A 22,247-nucleotide genomic window follows, 5' to 3' on the forward strand; every position below is an offset into this window, starting at 1 on the left:
CCCTCACCTCTCCCTTTAACCAGAGGCTGATCCCAGGAACAGGTCCCGGTTTCCGCCGCCCCCAGGACAGCAGCACCTGCCCGCTCCAGGGAAGCTCCCTCCGGACCGGGCTACCGGTGAGACCCCGGCTCCTCCCCCGGCCTGGGTCTGCTGGGATTCCCCCGACCCAGGGGCAGGCCCTTGCCTTTGCCCTGAGGGCTGAGCTCCAGGAGGTTCCCACCTCTCCGTCCTGTCCCGGTCACTCTGTATCCCAGCCCGTCCCTCAGCGCGTCACCGCGCTGCCTGCTCCGCGGCACGGAGCCTGCATTTGCATCATTTCATTTGGTGCTAGGATGGAAAATAAAGCATTTATTCACAGTCTTCTGTATTCAGACTCTTCTGCTGCTGCACTGATGGATGTTCCCCATGTTGATTGCAGGCAAAGTGTGTTCAAATCATCTCATACATGGGGGATAAAAGCCATCCCGAACATCAGAGATCATAGAATCATGGAATGGTTTGGGATGAAGGGACCTTAAAGCTCACCCAGTCCCAACCCCTGCGATGGGCAGGGACCCCTTCCATAGAGCAGCTTGCTCCAAGCCCCTGTGTCCAACCTGGCCTTGAGCACTGCCAGGGATGGGGCAGCCACAGCTTCTCTGGGCACCCTGTGCCAGCGCCTCAGCACCCTCCCAGGGAAGAGCTTCTGCCTAAGAGCTCAGCTCAGACTCCCCTCGGGCAGGTTAAAGCCATTCCCCTTGGCCTGGCCCTACAGGCCCTTGTCCCAAGCCCCTCTCCAGGTTCCCTGCAGCCCCTTTAGGCACTGGAGCTGCTCTCAGGTCTCCCATTAAAGAGCCTTCTCTTCTCCAGGCTGGAGTGTGCCCTGCCTGTGCTCAGGGGCTGGTGTCCAGGTGGGGATGAAGCAAAGCATCTTGGAATGCAAATGCCGGGAGCAGGAATGTTGCACCAGGGCGGGACGTGTTAATGCTGTTAATGGTTAATGCACTGAGCATTTAAAACTGCACAAGGCTCCGGGCTGATGTTCCCACTGGGATTCGGGAGCAGGAGAGTTGTGACCCCAGCAGCTGGGGCTGAGGTTCCTCTTTCCTCCTTGGGCTGCTCCTTGGTGAGTTTTTTTCCATCAAACCCCATCTGGGGTGATGCCTCCTCCTTTGGGAAGAGTGAGAGGGAATAGAGGAGCTTGTGAATGAGATGTTTCCATATCCTGGGAAGCTCAGGTGAAGGTGGTGTTGATCTGCTCTAGTGGAAGGTGTCCCTGCCCATGGCAGAGGCTGGAGCTGGATGAGCTTTAAGGTCTCTTCTCTTCAACCCAAACCAGGCTGGGATCCTATGGAAAGGCAGGAATCTCCCAGGGGGAGAGTTGCTCCAGGTCAATCAGGAAGTCTGGGCATGAGAAGGAATTCCAGCCCTGCACTCTCCTTTCCCCCTCGGTGTTTATGTCTCGGTGATCCCTGTGGATGGGGGAGAGGAACAAAGAGCACTTTGTGGTGTCTGCAATGAGGTGGACGTGTTTATACAGGTGGGAATATGGGGAGTTACGTGTCCAGTGTAGGATCATGGGATAATGAAGTTGGAAAGAACTTTAAGATCATCAAGTGCAAGTGTTACAGAGGGCTCTGGGGTGGTCACAACCTTCAGAGGTGGGGATTCAATGGGAGCCACGTTCCAGACACTTCTCAGTGCTGGCCCTGGTGCAGTTTCATTCCTACCCTGCAGGTTCGTACAAGGAGCTCTCGGAGGTGACCTGGTCACTGACCTGAACAGAGACACTGCTGTGCCATGGAGGCATGGAATGCGTTGGGATGAAGGGACCTTAAAGCTCCTCCAGCCCCAGCCCCTGCCACGGGCAGGGACCCCTTCCACTGGAGCAGCTTGCTCCAAGCCCCTGTGTCCAACCTGGCCTTGACCACTGCCAGGGATGGGGCAGCCACAGCTTCTCTGGGCACCCTGTGCCAGCGCCTCAGCACCCTCACAGGGAAGAGCTTCTGCCTAAGAACTCAGCTCAGTCTCCCCTCTTTGACTCCTTTGACTTTGAGAAGCCTTTTTATGGCAGTAGAGATGGGGAGATGGAGATGGGGAGGACCTGGCCCGGACTGGTGCACATGGAAGCACAGAGAAGATGTTTTCCTTACAGGCAGTTTGTAGGGTTGATAGCATCAAATGAGTGGATTTCTTTGTGCAGTAAAACACAGTGAATCAATCCTTTGCCCTTCAGGAATGGCTTAGGATGGAAGGTGAATGGAAATTGAAGACTATGTTGTTCACCTTTGTATGTGTACTGGGCTGAGAGCAGGCTCTCCAGGCCTCAGCTGTCCCTTCTCTTGCACAGAGCTGGCCCTGAGCCCGGCAGCACCATGTACGAGCTCAACGAGAGCAGCTTTGACCCAATCACCTTCGTGCTGACGGGCATCCCGGGCATGGAGGAGTCCCACGTCTGGATCTCCGTCCCCTTCTGCCTCATGTACATCACCGCTGTGTTCAGCAACGCGGTCCTGCTCTTCGTCATCGCCACGGACAGGAGCCTGCATGAGCCCATGTACCTGTTCCTGGCCATGCTGGCTGTCGCCGACCTCATGCTCTCCACCACCACCGTGCCCAAAATGCTGGCAATCTTCTGGTTCAGCGCGCGGGAGATCTCCTTCGACGCCTGCGTCACGCAGATGTTCTTCACCCACTTCAGCTTCATCGTGGAGTCCTCGGTGCTGCTGGCCATGGCCTTCGACCGCTACGTGGCCGTCTGCCACCCGCTGCGCTACGCGGCCACCCTCACGCCCTCGGTCATCGGGAAGATGGCCGCGACCGCCGTGATCCGCGCCTTCTGCATCATGTTCCCCCCCATCTTCCTCCTCAAGCGCCTGCCCTACTGTGGGCACAACGTCATGCCCCACACGTACTGCGAGCACATGGGCATCGCGCGCCTCGCCTGTGCCGACATCAGGGCCAACGTGTGGTACGGGCTGACCACGGCCCTGCTCTCCTCGGGGCTGGACGTGGTGCTCATTGCCGTGTCCTACGTGCTCATCCTCCGGGCCGTGTTCCGCCTCCCGTCCCCCGAGGCGCGGGTCAAGACCCTGAGCACCTGCGGCTCCCACCTCTGCGTCATCCTCATGTTCTATGTGCCCGCCTTCTTCTCCTTCCTCACGCACCGCTTCGGCCACCACATCCCCAGCCACGTCCACATCCTCCTGGCCAACCTCTACGTCGTGGTCCCGCCGATGCTCAACCCCATCGTGTACGGGGTGAGGACGCGGCAGATCCGGGAGCGCGTCGCCCGCCTCTTCTGCCCCACGGGGAGGTGCCCCTGTCCTGGCTGGGGGAGAAGGTGCTGAGCGCTGCTGGAGGAACAGAAGATGTTCAAGAGAAGCCGAGGGTGGTGGGGTCTTGGAAATGTGGGCTTGGGTCGCCAGCCCCTTCACTGCTCCTGGTTTCCCCTGGAGATGCTTCTGCTGAATGGTCCCTCCAGCAGAGACCGGGCAGAGTTCAGCCGAGGAGCACCAAGGCTCTTAGATCTGCTGAGCTGCCACCACTGCTGCTGTGGGGTGTGCTGTCCTGCAGCTTCGTGCCTGCTCCTTCGCCTGTTACCTCATTGCCTGGATGGTGAACACCTCATCGGAGCCTGGCACATGAACCAGAGCTGGAGGTGCCGTGGCACCGTCCTCCTGTCTGCATGGGTACAGCTTCCACTGCTGAGGGACCTCCTGCTGCAGGTGTGTACATGCTGAAGAGCCCCGGCAGGTCAGGAAAGGGTTTCTTGTCCTGTGGAACGTATCCCCCAAGCCACAATGTCCAGAGCTCAACTCAAGCCTCTCAAGGTGAGCAAAGGGACAAGTTCTCCTGCACCCCACACACCCCACAGGGTACTGCAGGAGCGCTGTGCTCAGTGTTGAGCTCAGGGTGAAGCCTGTTCCTCCTCAGGATCCGTTTCTGCCCATGTCTGGTGTGTGGTGTGGGATCACCCTCTGCTTTGTCGCTCCAACACCAAACAGCTTCCCTGAACTCAGTTTCTTGTTCTCTGCTTGACGGATACACCGGGTGCACCAATAACCTCCTCCCTGAGGTCAGTGACAACCTGCCTCAGACATGGAGAGGGAGCACTGAGGTACGGCGGGAGGAGCAGCAGGGACATCTGGGCATTGCCATAGGGTCTGAGTTTAACATCATCATCAACGTGACCAGCAAGGAGCGGCTTTTCCTCACCTCTCCCTCCCCAGCAGCGCTGTCCATGCAGACCAAAGCCTCTGCTTTGGTGGAGCTCACGAGTGACCAGGGCAGCAGGGCTCAAACCTTGGTGCACTGAGCACTGCTGGAGTGTCCCACGCACCTTGCTCCATGCTCATGAGGACCTGTGGGAGCAGAGGCAGCTCTGGAGACCTCAGGGGACGTTGTCAGAGTTCCACATCTCTGGTGGAAGGGGGGTGAGCTCTGCACTGCTTCATGGGGGGTTTGGTGCTTGATTAGGGCACGGAGGACGACACACTGACAGCAGCAGCCACAGACCTGTCAGAAGGCTTCTGGTTCCTGCAGCCTGGGCTGGACCAGAGCTCCTCAAGACCATGGAAGAGCCACAGCACCCTCCCACCTGCCCACCTCCCATCGCCGAACACAGAGGTTGTTCTGTCCCGTGCTCCGCATGGCACTGACTTGGGCAGCATGTGCTCAGTGGGACCTGTTGGTCTTCTCGTCCTGACAGCACAGTGCTGATGGACATTCTGCTCCATAAGGTGGTGGGACACTGCAATGGGTTGAAGGGAGAAGCTGTGGCTGCCTCATCCCTGGCAGTGCTCAAGGCCAGGTTGGACACAGGGCTTGGAGCAAGCTGCTCCAGTGGAAGGGGTCTCTGCCCGTGGCAGGGGCTGGAGCTGGAGGAGCTTTAAGCTCCCTTCAACCCAACCCAGTCTGATTCTAGGATGTGATGAGCTGGTGGCTCTGGGCCCGGGTGCCCTTTCTGGGGCTGGTTCTAACCCACGATGTGTTTTAGCCTCAGACGGCTGGGGAGGAGCAGGATAACGCCAGTCACGGTGCTGGAGGGGTCGGACCTGCTCATGGACGGAGCGGTGCCCGCTCCTGGCCTCTGGGCTGGGCTTTGAGCGGAGTCTGGAGGGAGGAGACACAAAGACAAAGTCTTGATGTGCTGGAGGAAGAGCTCGAGCCATGAGGGCTGCAGAGAGCTCCGAGGCACCGTCACTGCGGGTGGGAGCTGCAGGAGAGGAGCCCTGATGCTCAGGATCACTGTGGTGCCCTGGAGGAGGCGTCTGAGGGAAGGGAGATGAAGGCAGGGATTCTGATTAGAAATGAGCCGTGTTTTGAAGGGTGCCAGTAATGAAGAGCTCTGGAAGCTCCAGAGAGCTGCAGCAGCTTTTCCAGCAGTGACTGCACCCGCAGGCATGTTTAAACCCATGTGGGGAGTGGAAGTTCTCGGGTACGAAGCTGTTTTCTCAGTGGGACCATTGGCTTCAGTGGTGGTGCAGAACCACAAAGAACTCCACGTGCCCATCTGGCCTCCAGCTCTGTGTGTGCACGTGGTGCAGGTGATGACCGGGGCTGTTCTGAGGTGCCCCTGATGATTCTCACTGGAAGGGCTCTTCTTAAGGCAGGGCAGGTGCTGCTGGCACTCTGGGGCCAGACCCATCATCTCCTCTTAGTGCTGGGTGCTGAGGCTCATTGGCAGCCGCAGCACATGTCCTTCCTAGTCCCCATCATCCTGCCCCGGTGTGTTCCCCTTCCCACCACTTATGGTGATGCCACTGGAGGAGACCAGGCCCTGCTTCCTCTGCTCAGGATCCTGACCCCACACCCCACGGTCACTGTGGCCGAGCCCACAAACCATCGGGTCCAGCAGAGCCCTCATTGCCTCCTGGCTCCTTCGTCCCCTCTTGGCTCCATGGCAGGGGATTGGAGCCTGAACCGCTCTGGGATTCCATGATTCCATGACCCCAGGCTCAGCAGAACCAGGATAGAAACAAACAGGAACAAGTCTCTGACTTGTGCTTACATTTAAAATGGGTCTGCAGAGAAATTCGAGGCGGCTCCATTTGGCATCAGCTCCAAGTGAAACAGTGAAGTGAATATGAGACTTGATCAATAAAGAGTGGAAAGGGCAGGGGTGGGATCAATGGCAATCAGGATCTGTTTGTGGTGCTCAGCTGCTGCAGAATCATCTCATTTCATCTCCTGCTGAGCTCCACACGTGGGTGATGAAGTTTCCTAGGGCCAGAGCACAACCCTGAGCGTTTCCTTACCTTCAAATATTATTAAACCTACCTCACTGTAGCAAAGCCATCAATAAATGATGAGTAAATCAGATGCTGATGGAGTCTGGGAACTGCAAACTCTTCTCTCAGTGATTGCTCCCCTCTGAGAACTACTTCTCCATACATTCCTGTGGGATTCAGCAGGGACTGGTGGGCTGTGGGGGCTGATGGTTCTCTGGCTGTTACCAGTGCTGCAGAAACCAGGGTAAAATCGCTGCTGCTGAGGTTTGTAGATGGTGCAAAGGCAGAGAATTGGACAGAGGTGGAGGCCAAGTCCTGCTCCTCAGAGGGGCTGTGCCAGGGATGAGGGCTCTGGTGGAGGTGGCTCCGCAGATGCTCAGAGAACTGAGGGAAGGAGCATTTGGAGGGAACGCTTTGGATGATGCTCCACCAGGGTCCCAGCTGTGCCACAGGGAGCCCATGGGGAGAGAGGAGCGCTCTGATCCCACTGTGCTCAGTTGGGGTTGGTTCTTGGTCCTCTTTTGATGTAATGAAGGCAAAGCAAGTGTCAGGTGCTCTGTGGTGCTCTGCAGCAGTGGTCACAGTGTCGTCTGTGCTGCTAAAGGCCATGGAAAGAAGCCTTTGGGCCTGGGAAGTGCTGGAGGGTGAGACAAAATCCATGAAGCTTGTCCAGCCTGGAGAAGAGAAGGCTCCTGAAGGGGAGACCTGAGAGCAGCTCCAGTGCCGGAAGGGGCTGCAGGAAAGCTGGAGAGGGGCTTGGGACAAGGGATGGAGGGACAGGCCAAGGGGAATGGGTTGACTGCTCTGTAGTGCTGGTAACCATGAGGAGCCTGCCCAAGCCTCCACTGAGGTCAGACCGCTCCTCGCTGCGGCTCCACTGACGCCCGCTTCCCTCCCACTGCCTCTGAGGTCTCATTCACTTCTCACACGCGCCGGGGAGAGCCAAGTCCTCAGCAAGGGTCTTTGCTGGCCAGAGCTGCCCAGAGCCGAGCCGAGGGGGATGGAAAGGTCCCTCAAGAGCGGGAAGTGGAATTCAAAGCGCGCACGCTCTGGCTCCATCTCCTGTGGTTATTTAGGTAACGTTTAACCACGTCAGAGACATAAATCGCCCCGATCCGTCGGCTACTGCCCATTACGCACGGCCTTGCGGATGTTAACGGCTGAGCTGGTGATTCATTGACCATGGCACAGTGACCTGGGCAGTTTGGTCCAGGACCTGGCCACCGCCACATCCCCCTTGGAGCAGAGCAGCTCCCTGGGTTTAGAACTGCCTCCTCGGCTGCAGAGAGCCATGGAAGGGTTCGGGTTGTGAAGGACCTTAAAGCCCATGCAGCTCCAACCCCTGCCACGGGCAGGGACCCCTTCCATAGAGCAGCTTGCTCCAAGCCCCTGTGTCCAACCTGGCCTTGAGCACTGCCAGGGATGGGGCAGCCACAGCTTCTCTGGGCACCCTGTGCCAGCGCCTCAGCACCCTCCCAGGGAAGAGCTTCTGCCTTATCTCCAGCCTGAACTTCCCGTTTCAGTCTGAACCCATCACCCCTTGTCCTATCACTGCAGTCCCTGATGAAGAGTCCCTCTCCAGCATCCTTGCAGCCCCCTTCACACACTGGAAGCTGCTCTGAGGTCTCCACGCAGCTTCTCCTCTCCAGGCTCAACAGCCCCAGTGTTCTCAGCCTGGCTCCACGCAGGAGCTGCGCCAGCCCCCGAGCGTTCCCGTGGCCCCCCCTGGCCCCACTCCCGCAGCTCCAGTGTGATGTCACAGGGGGCTCCGCGGCGCTGCCCTGGGCAGGGGCCGCAGTGGGGCGGGAGCGCTGAGCACGATCCTGCGGGGTGAGCTCTCCCCGGCCCCGCGCCTCCGCTGCCCCCCGTGGCCGGCGCCTTCCAGCACAGCAGAGCTCGGCCCCGCTCCCGAGCCAGCCCCTTGTCACCATGGAGCCCTCGGGCATCATCAGTGTGACCGTGAAGACCCTCAAGCAGAAGGAGCAGTTTGAGGTGGCTCAGGACAGCACCATCCGGGAGCTCAAGGAGGAAGTGTCCAAGCGGTTCCAAACACCCCCCGAGCTGCTGGTCCTGGTGTTTGCTGGGAAGGTCCTCCAGGATCAGGACACGTTGAGCCAGCATGGAGTTCGTAATGGGGTCAGCATCCATGTGGTCATCAGGTCCCAGAAGAGAGCAGCAGACAGCCTGGCAGAGCAAGGGAGAGCGACCACGCTGCTGCAACCTCCCAGCCGCAACCGTTCCAGCCCGGGAAGCATGGATGACCTGCAGGACCCAGGCTCGATCCATCACAACTTGTCTGAGGTCCTGGCCTCCAGCCGGGAGGTCGTGGCACAGACCATGGAGGATCTCTTGTCCAGGATCCTCACTTCAGGCCTGGAGCTGAACACCATCAGGAACAACGCGTTTCTGATGGGGTTCCTCCTCGGGGTGACAGGCGTCCATCTCCTGGGCCTGGACTCCACGGGAGTGCTGGACCTGCTGAGCAGCATTGAGGAGCAGGATGTGTCCATGCCCGGCCTCCTCACCAAGGTGCTGCAGAGCCCCATGGTCAGTGCCGACCTCGTCAGGGACCTCATCGTGTCCAACCCGCAGCTGCAGCAGCTGGCGGAGGAGAACCCCGAGATTGGCCACATCCTCAGCAACCCGCACACCATCAGGGAGACGCTGGAGGCCTTCAGCAGCCCCGCCGTCATGCAGGAGATGATAAGGAACCATGACCTGGCCATGAACAACCTCGAGAGCATCCCTGGCGGGTACAGCGCCCTGGAGCAGCTCTACCGGGAGATCGAGGAGCCCATCCTGGAGGCCGTGGAGGAGCACATGGTCCACAACCCCTTTGCTTCCCGGGAGAGCCGCCCATCGCCGAGCGGAGCGCGGCTGCCGGCGCACACCGAGAACCGGAGCCCGCTGCCCAACCCCTGGGCTCTGGAGCCCGGCAGCGCCGGTGGCACCGAGCAAGAGCTCCCCGGCCATAGGGTTGACCGCGGTGGCTCCGGCGCGGTGCAGAGCATGGTCCGGCAGCTGGCGGGCAGCCCGGAGCTGATGCACAACCTGGGCTGCGCGCTGGCGGAGCCCGGCAGCCCCGCGCAGGCGGTGCTGAGCCCGCACGCACCCAGCGATGGGAGCTCCCTGCCCCTGGACCAACAGCAGCTGCCGCCGGAGCTGGAGCAGGCGGAGATCTCGTCCGTGCTGCGGAACCCCCGGGCGCTGCAGGCGCTGCTGCAGATCCAGCTCGGCCTCCAGGCCCTCTCCGTGGAGGCTCCGGACTTCCTGCTCAGCCTGGGGGACGCGCAGCTGGAGCTGGGGCTGGAGAGCATGGAGGAGTCACCACCGTGCACCGAGACCGAGGACAACGCCAGCGCGGAGCTGGGTGAGGAGGGAGCAGAGGACGAGGTGGAGATGGACGAGGAGGAGCTGCAGGGATTGTTTGAGCAGCAGATGGAGCAGCTCAGCGCCATGGGCTTCCAGGACCAGGGCGCAAACCTGCGGGCGCTGCTGGACACGGGTGGAGAGCTCCACGCAGCAGCTGAGATACTGGCCAAGGCCCGGCCAGCAAACAAGACACCATGAGCAGCTCATCTTGGTGAACCCATGATGGCTCCTCTGCGGGTGGCTGCGTTCCACCTCAGCACACACTAAAGGCAGCAGGGTGCATGTGAAGTTGTGTGCTGCAGCGTTCTTCTGTCCGTGAGACCTCATCTCCCCATAGCTGCAGGGGTTTCTTGCACGTGACACGGTTTAGTGGGGACTGGGGTGAGGTTAGACTTGATCATCTGAAGGTCTTTTCCAGCCCAGTTGATTCTATGATTCAGTAGGATCACAGAGCGGTTTGGCTTGGAAGGGACCTTACAGCTCCTCCAGCCCCAGCCCCTGCCACGGGCAGGGACCCCTTCCACTGGAGCAGCTTGCTCCAAGGCCTGTGTCCAACCTGGCCTTGAACACTGCCAGGGATGGGGCAGCCACAGCTTCTCTGGGCACCCTGTGCCAGCGCCTCAGCACCCTCCCAGGGAAGAGCTTCTGCCTCAGATCCCATCCAAACCTACCCAGGGTAGCTGCTTTCCTGCGATATCTGGCCAAGAGCTTAAACATCTCTTGGGCATCCCTTGGCACAGCAACGGGTGGCATCGGGGCGATGCTTTGCCCAGAGCAGAGCTGCAGATCTGGCCCGAGGCTGCAGAGCATCACCTTGGAGCAGCCTCGTGCAGTCAGTTATGGGGCTGGTCACATTAACTGACAGAAAACACCCTTTTCATTTGAGTTACTAACTGAAAACAGCCCCAAAAATGCTTAATGCCTTAATACCCTAGTATTCTGAGGTGGAAGCTGACAGTGTCCTGCAGGACTTTGCTTTATTTCTCATCACTCACAGGTAACGCATTGGGGCTGTGGTTTAGTGAACAAATTGTGAGTAAATCTTGCCCCATTTCCCTGTCTGAAGCTCTTGGGGACCAGGGAGCTGATGTTTGAGTCAGAGCCGGCTCCAGCTGCAGGTCCATCTATAATTTACTGTTATCTCCACAGCAAAGTGCAGTTAATTCATCAAGACTTTATCATTTGTTTAATGGGGGCAGCTTAATGGTGTGGTGGAAACCACTGCTGCATCCTCCAAGGTTCCACACGGTCACCTACAGGGGACCCAGGGGCTTTGCAGCCCCCTGACCCTGCAGTGGATGAAGGCAGAAGCACAAAGTGTTATTTACTCTCACTGTGGGCAGCAGAGATGGGGTCTGTGAGTGTGTGCAGTACAGGCTGGGATGTGCCCGTATGGAGCAGAGCAGGGGAAGGGACCTGGGGGCCCTGAGAGACCCAGCTCCATCGGAGTGAGCAGTGAGCAGCTGAGCAAAGAAACCCAATGGGGTGCTGGGGAACATCCCCAGGGGCATCACCACAGGGATGAGGGTGCCCTTGTGCCACTGTGCTGGGCGCTGGTGAGGGCACCCCTGGAACATGGGCTCAGGTTGCTTTTCTGGGGGGAAGGTTTTGGGGGTCACTTTCTGCCAACATCGGTTCCTCCCCATAGAGGCACCATGTCTCCTGCTGCTGTGGAATGAGCCAAAGCTGCCTCCTCCATGAGAGAACACTGCTGCAGAGACAACTGTGGGTGCTTTAGTTTTGCTTCCCAGTTATGGGAATACCAGAATGTCCTTCCATCACCTCCTCCTGTGTCTCATCCAGGAATACTCGGAGGTTTCTTCTTCCATTATGCTCAAGTTCCTTCACCTCTCCAAAAGGCCCTTTTGTGTTTGTTCTTGAGTTTTGGAGTAAGCGAATGTGACTTCAGCCTTGATGGGATGAAGGAACTGTTGTTTCTTAATTCTAGTACCGTTCTTCACATTGTCACCTCTAGGCACTGCTTGTGATGTGGACACTTCCAGCCAGCTCTTCCTTGCTGCTGGGGTTGGGATGAGGAAGACCAGTGGTGGAGAGGAGCCTTCCCCTCTGCTCAGCACTGGTGAGGCCACATCTGGAATTCAGCGTCCAGTTCTGGGCTTCCCAGTACAGGAGAGACATGGACAGACTGGACTGAGTCCAGCAAAGGGCCACCAAGGTGATGAAGGGGCTGGAGCAGCTCTGCTCTGGAGCCAGGCTGAGAGAACTGGGCTGGTTCAGCCTAGAGAAGGCTCCAGGGAGACCTTATCCCCATGTCCCAGTATTTAAAGGGGAGGGATATCAGCCATACATGAAAACGGGCAGCAAGAGGACAGAGCCAGGCTCTTCCCAGTATGATGGGCACAAACTGGAATACAGGAGTTTCCCTCAGGAAGCCCTAAGCAGTTTGATACTGGTGCTTACTGACATAAACACTCCCATTCCCAGCATGTGAATGGCATTCCTGGCTTCCCATCCACTGTGTCAGGATGCTCCGAATGTCATCTTCCCGTGTGGTGCTTTTAGTCCTTCTGCCTTGTTCTCCCTGCCTAATTCATGAGCCATCTCCCAGTCCCAACACCAGGATGCTGGAGCTACACAAGACATGACAAATAGGTGGGATAATATCTCAGTCTGGAATGTGCACATGGAATGCAGTGATGAAAGGCCAGGTCTTCTCTGGAAGATCAGATCTACCACCCCAAGTTACACAAGACCCAACGAAATTGCTGCTCCCTTAAAAGCTCAGTAAAGGCAATGGTGAATCACTGCAGGAATGAGGAGGTTCCTTCAAACCACTGTTTGCTGCATTTTGACAATGGATAATTGAGAACTTTGCTTTGGAAAAGTCTGTTTTCCAATGAGCTTTGCTTTCCCTCTGCCCTTTTCCTTGCTTCTGAATGTGTGAAACGCGTCCCAGGCACAGTTTCAGCCCAGGCAGGTTAAATTCCCTCTTTATTCCACCCGTCACAACACTCTTCCCATCCAGAGGGGAAGGGAGATGGCTTCGTCACAATTTGATCCCAATAAATCCATGTTCGCTGCTGCTCTTTCCCTGGTACCCGCCCCGTGCTCTCCCAGTATTCCTCAGGAAATCAATGATCTCTCACTCCCTTTCACTTCCCTTGCTGAAGTCACCCCCGGGGGCTCCTTCTGCTCACTCCCAACAATCCCTGGCCTGCTCCTGCCCCTCTCCGAGCACTCCGACGGGAGCGCCCTGCCCTGCCCCGCAGTGCACAGCCGGGTGTTCCTCATTTCAACTCCCTGCTGCCGGACTCCTCACTCCGCTGCTGATGGTTCAGGGGGAGTAACTCCTGACACCGCTGTTCCTCCCATCCAGTGCGCCCCAGCGCAGCTCAGCAGCAGCACAGCTCTTACATAAACCTGTGCCTGAACGCAACCACTTCTCTCTCCCCCCGCTGCTTCCCGCGGTGCCGCTGCCGGTCTGTGAATCGCTGCTGGGCGCTCGGGCTCACGCTGGCTCCGCTCTCCCGCACAGGAGGTGATTTACACACCACGGGCTCAGCGCCAGCGGCTTCCTCACTGCATCGGGGGTGCAAAACGGCTCCTGCACTGCACCCGTAGTGAGCTGCGGAGCTCCCTGAGCGTCCGCCCGGGCCTCCTGGGACCGCGCTGCCCTCGCCCGGTCCGCGCTGCTGGTCGAGAGTCCTTCATCCCAGACTGGTCCAGGATTCCATGATTCTCTCTACACCACCCTCTCTCTTCACATTGCTGCCTCAAATAAACAGCATTTTAAGGGTCTGCCTGGGCAGTGCCTGGGGGCGAGAACGGTCCCTCCACAGGGAGCCATCATTTCTCGGCCCATGTCCATCGATCCGAGGCTCCAGTGCTTCCTGAGCCAGGAGCAGTCCGGTGTGGAACAGCCTTTAATGGGTTTGATCCCCGCTCCTGTGGATATGTCCCCGCTCAGCTGAGCCCCTGCAGACTCGTGCTGCTGCTGGCCCCAACAGAACATTCCGAAGCTTAATCCTGATAAAACCTCCTGTAATTTGGCTTCAATTTGCCACCTGCTGCTTGCTGGATGCCTCCTCCTACTCTCGCATGAAGCACCAGTGAGTGATTACACCGGAGCATCCTCCTCCATCCACCCACCCACACAAGGTGTTACAGAGCCCTCCCCAAGCCTTCCCCATCCCTCCTCCAGGCTGAAGGTCCTGGTTCAAGCAGCATCTCCTTGCACAGAAACTGTCATCTGCCTTTGCTTGGTTTTGTTGCCTCTTCCCAAAACCCTTCTGGGTCCCTGTGAGGACAAAGTGGAAGGTGGGAGCATCAGCTCACTGAGTTTTAGATCAGGAGCTTTGCAGCTCAAAGGGGAGAGTAACAGGGAGAGGCACAAAACACACTGGAATCACGGAATGGCTTGGGATGAAGAGACCTTAAAGCTCCTCCAGTTCCAACCCCCTGCTATTGGCAGGGACCCCTTCCACTAGAGCAGCTTGCTCCAAGCCCCTGTGTCCAACCTGGCCTTGAACACTGCCAGGGATGGGGATATAAACGGCATTAGTGGGGATGAGACAGACGCCTCTTGCTGCTCCTGTGGGTGTCCAAGAAGTTTCCCTTTATCTCCATGCTTGACTAGTGTGAGAATTGTGCCTGAAGGAGCTCTGCGCTGACACCACCTTGTCTCGGTGCCTGGCGAAGAGCCGCTTTTCCAGCAGATGTGTCAGTGAGGACCACTCCAGTTGGCCCTGCTGGGGGAGGTATCAGGCTATGAAATACTGGGCTGGGGGCCCAGCAGCCGCTCACCAACACCAAAACCACCTGAAACCAGGAGAAAAAGGGTCTGACCCAGAGCAGCACTTGTGTACACAACTGGCGATGGAGGAGGGCAGCACCGGGGTTCACAAGGTGATCCCGCACGAGTGGGTCCGTAGCCGTGCATTCGGGCGGGCAGTCAGGTACCTTGTTATCACCGGTAGGACAGGGATGGGAATTGTGACACTCTGAGGGGGACGGACTGGAGGAGGGGGTCAAAGTCACGGACCCCAGCGACATTCCCTGGGGAGATTCCCTGTTCCATAGCTGCAAGGAAGAAACAGAACCATCAAAATGAGGCTGGAACTGGATGGGCTTTAAGGTCCCTTCCAGCCCAAAGCATTCCATGATTCCATGATTCTGTGACCATAGCGACACAAATCTGCTGCAGAAGAGTCAGAATACACACTTCAGCAGCCCATTTCCGGCATTCCCATGTGCACCTGGGTTTATTTCCCCACCTTATGTGCCCAGAGGCCGATTTCCACCTTGTTTTGTGGCTCCCAAACAAATTCTGTGCTTTACTCTAGGGCTAAGACAAGAACCTCCATGGGACGTACCCAAAAGCCATGGGAAGAGGCTTTTGAGACACTTCATTGTCAAGAAGGAGCTTTAATTTCCAAGGAGGATCACCCTTGGCTCTGGTTTCATTCATGTATCTCTTACAGCTGACTCCCTTCTTGTTTTACTCCTTCCTTGCTTTCTGTTCCCAGGTTTTCCTCTCGGCTCACTGGAACTTGCCTCTTCATTAAGGGCTATTAAAGCACTTTATCAAGCAGAGGCAGTTTCTCTTCCAGCAAGCAGAGCACAGGAGTGTGTCACCCACTACAGTAAATGAGTGGATCTTCCCTGCAGGGCAGCAGCAGAACAAATCTCCCATTGCAGTCTCTATCTGCTGCCTCTCCATCACCACCCAGGGCTCAGCATCCCTGTGAACGGCAAGGAGAGCTCCTTCTCCCCTGAGCTCTGGGCAGACCCATGTTCCTTGTCCTCTATGAGCACTGCTGCTCACATCCACTGCCCTGAACCCTGCCCCCGGTGTGCAGGGGCTCAGGAAGATCCTTATTCCCCCTCACAAAGGGATCCAGAAGTTGTGTTATAGAATCTCCAGTCTGGGATTTTAGAACCACCTTCAAAGTCTGAAGTCTTTCAGGGAACAAAGACTGTGGTGATGGAACAGCGCAGGGGAAAGTCTGAAGCAACAAAGTCTGTCCAAGGGGAAACACATCCGTTCTTTTCCGTGTCCATCAGGAACCCCCCTTACACTCACTTTTAAATTGCATTTTCACCGGTTTTGTGAGGAAAGGAGGAAAGCCTCAGAGGTTCCCTCAGGGACCTGGGGTTCTCTCTGCTCTTCCTGTAGCTGATTCACTCCTGAAGGACTCAGCGCTGGGGTGCAGCTCCAGTGTGAGATGTTAAACATGGATGCATCCATGGAGTGTCTCTGTGTGCTGGTGCTGGGCTCCTGTCTGCACAGGGCCCCCCAGACCCCAGGGCTTCCCCCCTCCTTGATGCTGAATCCCATTCAAGGTGTCCTCAGCATCCTCCTGGCTGTGGCCCAGGTCCTGCCAGGGACCCATAGCCCAGCACCACGGCACTACCTGATTCTTGTGCTAAGTCCATTTTCAGTTACGCTACCAATTAACTCTTGGCTTTAGACATGGAGTGTTTGCTTTTAGCCCTAATGAGGTTCTGATCACAACAACACACTCATTGCTCTGCACAGGGGCAGTGGGAGCCACGTGGGACGTGAGCAGCATCTCTGATGAGACCTGTGGTCTCCAGTGGCACTGAGCAGTGATGTGTTGGTGAGAGCATTGAGGTCCCTGCTGATGCAGGCCCTGGGGTGCTCAGCACACCCTGGAGTGGTTCCCCAGCATCTGCTCACCCAAATGAGACCCCAGGGAAGAAGCATCCAAAGCAATTCAATCCCACACCCTTGAGAGGGAAAATCATTGCCTGGAACCATGGTGGATGTACCCACCCATCCCCTTATGTACGAGGATACGGTGCAGGGGTTTGGAACTGGAGGAGCTTTAAGGTCCCCTCAACCCAACCCATCCCATGATTCCCTGATTCTGTCTCCTCCACCCTCTCTTTCTTTCTGTTGCTGCCTCAAATAAACAGCATTTAAAGGGCTGTTCTAGGGGGTCTCAGTGATTCCGGCAGGGCTGAGGCACCAACCACAAACCAGCAGGTTAGAAAAGGCATTGAGACAAAGACAGGATGCCCTGGGGGTTCCGGAAGCCTCCAGACAGGAGGTGACGGGCTGGTGGCCAGCAGTTATCTCCCAGGAACAAGCCGTCGCTGTTCTGAAGGCGCCGCAATGCACTCAGTGCCCAGCGCTCCCCAAAACAACCCGGCACCAGGAATTCCTGAGCGAGGCCAAGGCCGGGACACGCGGAGCATCGGGATGGCTGCTGCAGCCCCGGAGCCGCGCGGAGCAAAGGGCTTGCACTGGGAAAAGGGTGGGCAGAATGTGGCTCTGCTGGAAGAGGCAATGGAGGGGAGATGGGAGGGAGGGGGAAAGGCTTGGAGATGGGGGGGGATCTGCTCCCTGTCACTTCTGATGAGAGAGGGAGTTAATGACAAATTAAAGCAGCACACGTCAGGTTCAGAGTGAACGTATGGGGGTCATTCATCACTAAAGCAGGCTCGCACCATCGTAGAACCACAGACGGCTCGGGGTTGGAAGGGACCTGCAAAGCTCAGCCAGCGCAGGGTCCTGGATGCAAAGCTCAGCCAGCGCAGGGTCCTGGATGCAAAGCTCAGCCAGCGCAGGGTCCTGGATGCAAAGCTCAGCCAGCGCAGGGTCCTGGATGCAAAGCTCAGCCAGCGCAGGGTCCTGGATGCAAAGCTCAGCCAGCGCAGGGTCCTGGATGCAAAGCTCAGCCAGCGCAGGGTCCTGGATGCAAAGCTCAGCCAGCGCAGGGTCCTGGATGTGCCCCTCCTTGGGGCAACGCTGCAAATCAAAACCCCATGGTAGAGCAGGAGCAGAGGAAAAGAGGTTGTTGTGAGTGGCCAAGGCGATAAGAGCCCTCCCTGGGAGGAAACCCTGGATTGTTTCCCAAGCACGAGGCTGCTGCTGGTGCAAGGGGCCAGACGAGCCGGTCGGCCCCAAAACAACCGCTTCCAAGGTAACGAGTGCTGGGAGAAGTTAAACCTCATTTAGCACCAGGGCAAGGTGGTTCCAAGCGCCAGCACCTGTGTCAGGAGCTGCCCCATCAAAGCTGCCCCAGGAAGCCCCTGGGCTGGCTGGTTCTGAGGTGCTGCAGAGGGCCTGGAGGTGCCCTGGGCTCTGAGGTTGGTGGTAGGGTTATGGGGGTTTAGATGTGTGGGTGTCGGGTTCTGATGTGGGGTGGCTGCTTCCTCGTCCTCTGCTGCCTGTGGCTGCTTCCTCGTCCTCTGCTGCCTGTGGCTGCTTCCTCGTCCTCTGCTGCCTGTGGCTGCATCCTCAGCTCTGTAATTGCTGCCTCCTGGGCTGGTTTATGCTGTTTTAGTGCTGTAAATGCTTTGACTTCCTCCTGTGTTTTGCAAAGTGCTTCTTAAAAGGTAATTTGGTTTAGACCTTTGTGCCCTGTTGGGAAGGGAGGGAGAAGGGGGGGGGGGGCAGCTGCCTGTTGGGAAGGGAGGGAGAAGGGGTTGGGGGTTATTTTGGGGGTTTTGGGGCAGTTTGTGGGGCTTTGGTTGGGTTTTTTGGTGGGGTTCAATCTGGGGGCTTGCTCTGGGTTGTTTCTGTAAGTGAATGCCTCGAAGTCCCATCGGCCTCTCAGGGGTAGAGGAGGCTGAGCCATGGCTGTGTGAACTGGTACTTATTGCTCGAGTCTGGCCCCCTTTGGGGACCTCGGGTGTGGGTCTCCGAAGGTCCCGATGAACCAAAGGCGATGCTGTCCGGTTTAACACCCCCTCAATGCAAGGCGCAGCTCCTGGCCCACACGAGGCGCTGGTGTGACGGTGCCATCACCCTCCTCCTCTGAGCCTCTCGCTGAACACATCCCATAGCTGGCAGCGTCTGGCTGCAGGTTTGGGAGCTGGAAGCTCTGCGGGGTGGCTCAGCGCAGAGGACCCGGTTTGAAGGGGTCTCACAGCATCACGTCCCCGTCAGGGATGCTTGAGGTTAACACTTGAACAGCGCCAGCACTTGAAGGGCCGTCTGTGATGCTGCACAGAGGACAGTGTGTGGCTGATCCTAGGCCTGCACTTGGTGCTGTGGGCTGCTGATGTTCTGGTGTGTCTTCGGGAGTCTCTGCCCCCACAGCACCTCGTGTACCGCTGCCTGTGGCAAACCCCTCCTGTGCTGTCCCTGTCTCACTCCTGCAGCTCCATCAGCTCCCTGATTCCATGAGGATGAGGATGGGGCGGGTGATGCTCCTGCTGTTGGCTGCTTGCACCGTGGTACCTGCGAGGGACTCGCTGCTGAACGTCTGCATGGATGCCAAGCACCACAAGACCAAGCCTGGCCCTGAGGGGATGCTCTATGAGCAGGTAAGACCCTGCTGATGTGCTGGGTGGAGTTGTTGGAGCCCCTGTATCCCCCTCCCCAGACGATATGGGCTGGGTTTGTGCTTGGAAATCACTTGCCTGAGGAAGAAACCCTGTGGGGGATTTGAGGACTAGTTTTTGGTGCTCTCCTCTAACCAATAGCTGTGGTAGGAGCAGTCTGTCACCTCAGTGTACCCCCCCTTTAACCACAAGGTTCCCCTTCTCCGAGCTGCGGTACCCCAGATCAGAGCATGGTGAAGGATGGCAAGGAAAGATGCTGCTGTCTGCTCCTTCTGCCAGCTTTAGGGACTCTTCCTGCCAATTGAAGAGCTCTGGCCCCAGCTCCTTGGAGCATCCCCTGGCTCCCTGACCAGCCTGTCCCCTGCTCTCTGCAGTGTGCTCCCTGGAAGGACAACGCCTGCTGCACGGCCAACACCAGCCTGGAGGCCCACCGGGACCAGTCCTACCTGTACAGCTTCAATTGGAACCACTGCGGGGTGATGCCCCCCCGCTGCAAGCGCCACTTCATCCAGGACACGTGCTTGTACGAGTGCTCCCCCAACCTGGGGCCGTGGATTGACCAGGTGGGATCCCCGGTGGTGGGCAGCGTACCCTGGTGTGTGGGGATGTGCTTCCTGGGGATGCTGTGAACCTTCCCGGTGGGTGGGAAGATCTGAAGGACTTCGCTGGCCTCTGCTTGGCCGGCCCTAAGTGATGGGTGAGCTGCTGCTTGTCAAGGCTGGGGCTGAAGCTCTGCTGGGGTCAGCTCTGGGGCTCAATGGATGGGCCTGGGGGTGTCCGGGATGGGGCGGATCCTGCCCATTACCTCTGAAGGGTCAAAGCACCAGCGTGGTCCCATCCCTCGCAGGCCGACAGCAGCTGGCGTCGGGAGCGGATCCTGCACGTGCCCCTGTGCCGGGAGGACTGCGAGCAGTGGTGGGAGGACTGCAAGGACTTCGTCACGTGCAAGGAGAACTGGCACAAGGGCTGGAACTGGGCCACAGGTTGGTGGGGAGAGCGGAGCGAGAGCACCCCTGTGTCCCCGCTGCCTGCGCAGGGCTGGAGCCAGGACCCGTCACTGCCCCATGGGGGACCCCCATGACCCACACAGCGTGAGCTCAGAGCCAGAACCCCCCCGTGTGCTCTGCTCATCCCCTGAGCATGAGCAGCAGCTCAGGGAGGGGATCCTGCCCCTCTGGTGCACGAAGGGGAGACCTGAGAGCAGCTCCAGTGCCTAAAGGGCTGCAGGGAACCTGGAGAGGGGCTTGGGACAAGGGCCTGTAGGGCCAGGCCAAGGGGAATGGCTTGAACCTGCCCCAGGGGAGACTGAGCTGAGCTCTTAGGCAGAAGCTCTTCCCTGGGAGGGTGCTGAGGCGCTGGCACAGGGTGCCCAGAGAAGCTGTGGCTGCCCCATCCCTGGCAGTGTTCAAGGCCAGGTTGGACACAGGGGCTTGGAGCAAGCTGCTCTATGGAAGGGGTCCCTGCCCGGGGCAGGGGTTGGGAATGGAGGAGCTTTAAGGTCCCTTCAACCCAAACCAGGCTGTGGTTCTGTAAGTAGCTCTTACCTGTCTATGGGGTTGCCAGCCAGAAGGCTGAGGAATCAGCCCGGGTGCAGCGATGGGCTGGTGGCCTCATCCCCGCAGGTGGAAGGATAAAGGCAAAGGGTCCTTGCTCACGCTGTCGTTTCCTGATGTGGTGCTGTCTGTCCCCAGGCACGAACCGCTGCCCCTGGGGCTCCATGTGCAGACCCTTCAGCCAGGTCTTCCCCCGGCCAAAAGATCTGTGCGAGAAGATCTGGTCCAACTCCTACAGGTACAGCACGGAGCAGCGGGGCAGCGGGCGCTGCATCCAGATGTGGTTCGACCCTGCCCAGGGCAACCCCAACGTGGTTGTGGCCAAGTACTATGCATGGAAAAAGAGATCTGCTGGGATGGAGACCGCGGCTCCCGAGAGCAGCGGAGCCGAGGGTGCTCTGCCGTGGCCCGTCCTGGTCCTGCTGCCCCTAGCCATCGTGGTGCTCCTTGATGGAGCTGGGGGCTGTGGATCCCATGGGTGGGGGTCCCCATGACTCCTTCCAGAGGGACATGGCTGCTGCTGCTGCCGCCCTGCAAGAGGAGCTGGCACAGGGAGCTTGGTTCCGTCCAGACTGGGTGCACAGCCCAGTGCTTCCATGAATTGTGCTCTTGGACCTTTGTCTGCCTCTGGACCTTTGTCTGCCTCTGGACCTTTGTCTCTGGACTTTCGTCTGCCTCTGCTTCCAGCTGGTGATGGAGGTAGTGTTCCTCACCATCTGAGGCAGGGCAAGGCTGTCTTTGCTCTGATGGAGGAGCTGCTTTGATGTCTTCTGCTGAGCTCTGGGGTCTGGTCCTTCAGCCTGCTCTGGCTCCCTCAGGGGTGGGGATGACAATAAACCATTGCTCTGAACCAGCCTTGCTGTGCCCAAGTTGTGCCCTACAGAGGGGGTGGAAGTGCTCTGGGGGTGGAACAAGGCTGCTGGAGACCTGGGAGGTGGTGGGTCTGGGATCTGTAATGTAGGAGTCTGAGGGGGTAGGAATGATGGATGCAGCTTCTGGGGTAGATGGAGATCTGGGCACTGACAGCTCCTTCACTGCTGTGCTCCATGTGCTGGAGCTGTGTGGAGCTGTCTGAAGGCTGGTTCAGCCTGGAGAAGGGAAAGCTCCTTAAGGGGAGACCTCAGAGCAGCTCCAGTGCCTAAAGGGGCTGCAGGAAACCTGGAGAGGGGCTTGGGACAAGGGCCTGTAGGGCCAGGCCAAGGGGAATGGCTTGAACCTGCCCGAGGGGAGACTGAGCTGAGCTCTTAGGCAGAAGCTCTTCCCTGGGAGGGTGCTGAGGCGCTGGCACAGGGTGCCCAGAGAAGCTGTGGCTGCCCCATCGCTGGCAGTGTTCAAGGCCAGGTTGGACACAGGGGCTTGGAGCAGGTCCTTTCCACCCAAACCACTCTGATTCCATGATCGTGCTTCATCGCTCCCTCGCCTGGCTCGTGGCAACTCGATGGGAAGTTCACTCATGCAGGTCCAGTCTGTATTTCTTCTTTCTTTGGTATAGCTGTAGCCCCACTAAGATGAGGAACTTCCCGTCTGCCTGAGGTACCCTGATGGGACAGGTACAGACCAGAGACAAGGACCAGCATCCTTCTGGAAGTCTGGAGGATTTCAGAGCATCGCTGCTACAAGGTCCTCGCATACAGCAAGGAGAAATTCCTGATGTCTCCACTGTGCTCGGTTGTTCAGCCCACACTGAAGTGATGTTTTGGGTAATGCTTGGGGCTTCACGATGCTTTAATGGAAAAATGGTCACTTGGGTAAGACCAAGGGGGGGAAATCATCGCTCCTGTGCTTTCACAGTACTGTGCCTTCACGGGCCTTTTCCTTCAGCCACACTGCCTTT

The 22,247-nt window shown here is 58.0% G+C and overlaps 2 protein-coding genes across 4 annotated transcripts; both read left to right on the forward strand.

The window, feature by feature from the left end:
• The first annotated feature begins 991 nt into the window (after nt 1–991).
• Nucleotides 992–21,055, forward strand: LOC134167045 (folate receptor gamma-like). Of its 3 annotated transcripts, XM_062625293.1 has the most exons (6): nt 992–1,105; nt 16,084–16,165; nt 18,678–18,842; nt 19,235–19,423; nt 19,708–19,843; nt 20,552–21,055. In XM_062625293.1, the coding sequence occupies exons 3-6, from the start codon at nt 18,699–18,701 to the stop codon at nt 20,905–20,907; spliced, it is 825 nt and encodes a 274-aa protein (XP_062481277.1). In that variant the 5' UTR covers nt 992–1,105; nt 16,084–16,165; nt 18,678–18,698; the 3' UTR covers nt 20,908–21,055. The 3 variants fall into 3 exon arrangements, with proteins under 3 accessions (XP_062481277.1, XP_062481275.1, XP_062481276.1); XM_062625291.1 differs by lacking the exon at nt 16,084–16,165 and having other exon boundaries at nt 1,004–1,105; XM_062625292.1 differs by lacking the exons at nt 992–1,105; nt 16,084–16,165 and adding an exon at nt 17,515–17,660.
• Nucleotides 1,030–3,646, forward strand: LOC134167041 (olfactory receptor 52B2-like). Its single transcript, XM_062625286.1, has 2 exons — nt 1,030–1,105; nt 2,330–3,646. Exon 2 carries the CDS (start codon nt 2,355–2,357, stop codon nt 3,327–3,329), a length of 975 nt encoding a protein of 324 aa, XP_062481270.1. The 5' UTR covers nt 1,030–1,105; nt 2,330–2,354; the 3' UTR covers nt 3,330–3,646.
• Nucleotides 21,056–22,247: the final 1,192 nt, after the last annotated feature.

The sequence above is a fragment of the Pezoporus occidentalis genome, unplaced genomic scaffold (genome assembly GCF_034315485.1).
Source record: "Pezoporus occidentalis ecotype Australia unplaced genomic scaffold, CSIRO_AGI_Poc_V1 ctg279, whole genome shotgun sequence".
Lineage (NCBI taxonomy): Eukaryota > Metazoa > Chordata > Aves > Psittaciformes > Psittacidae > Pezoporus > Pezoporus occidentalis.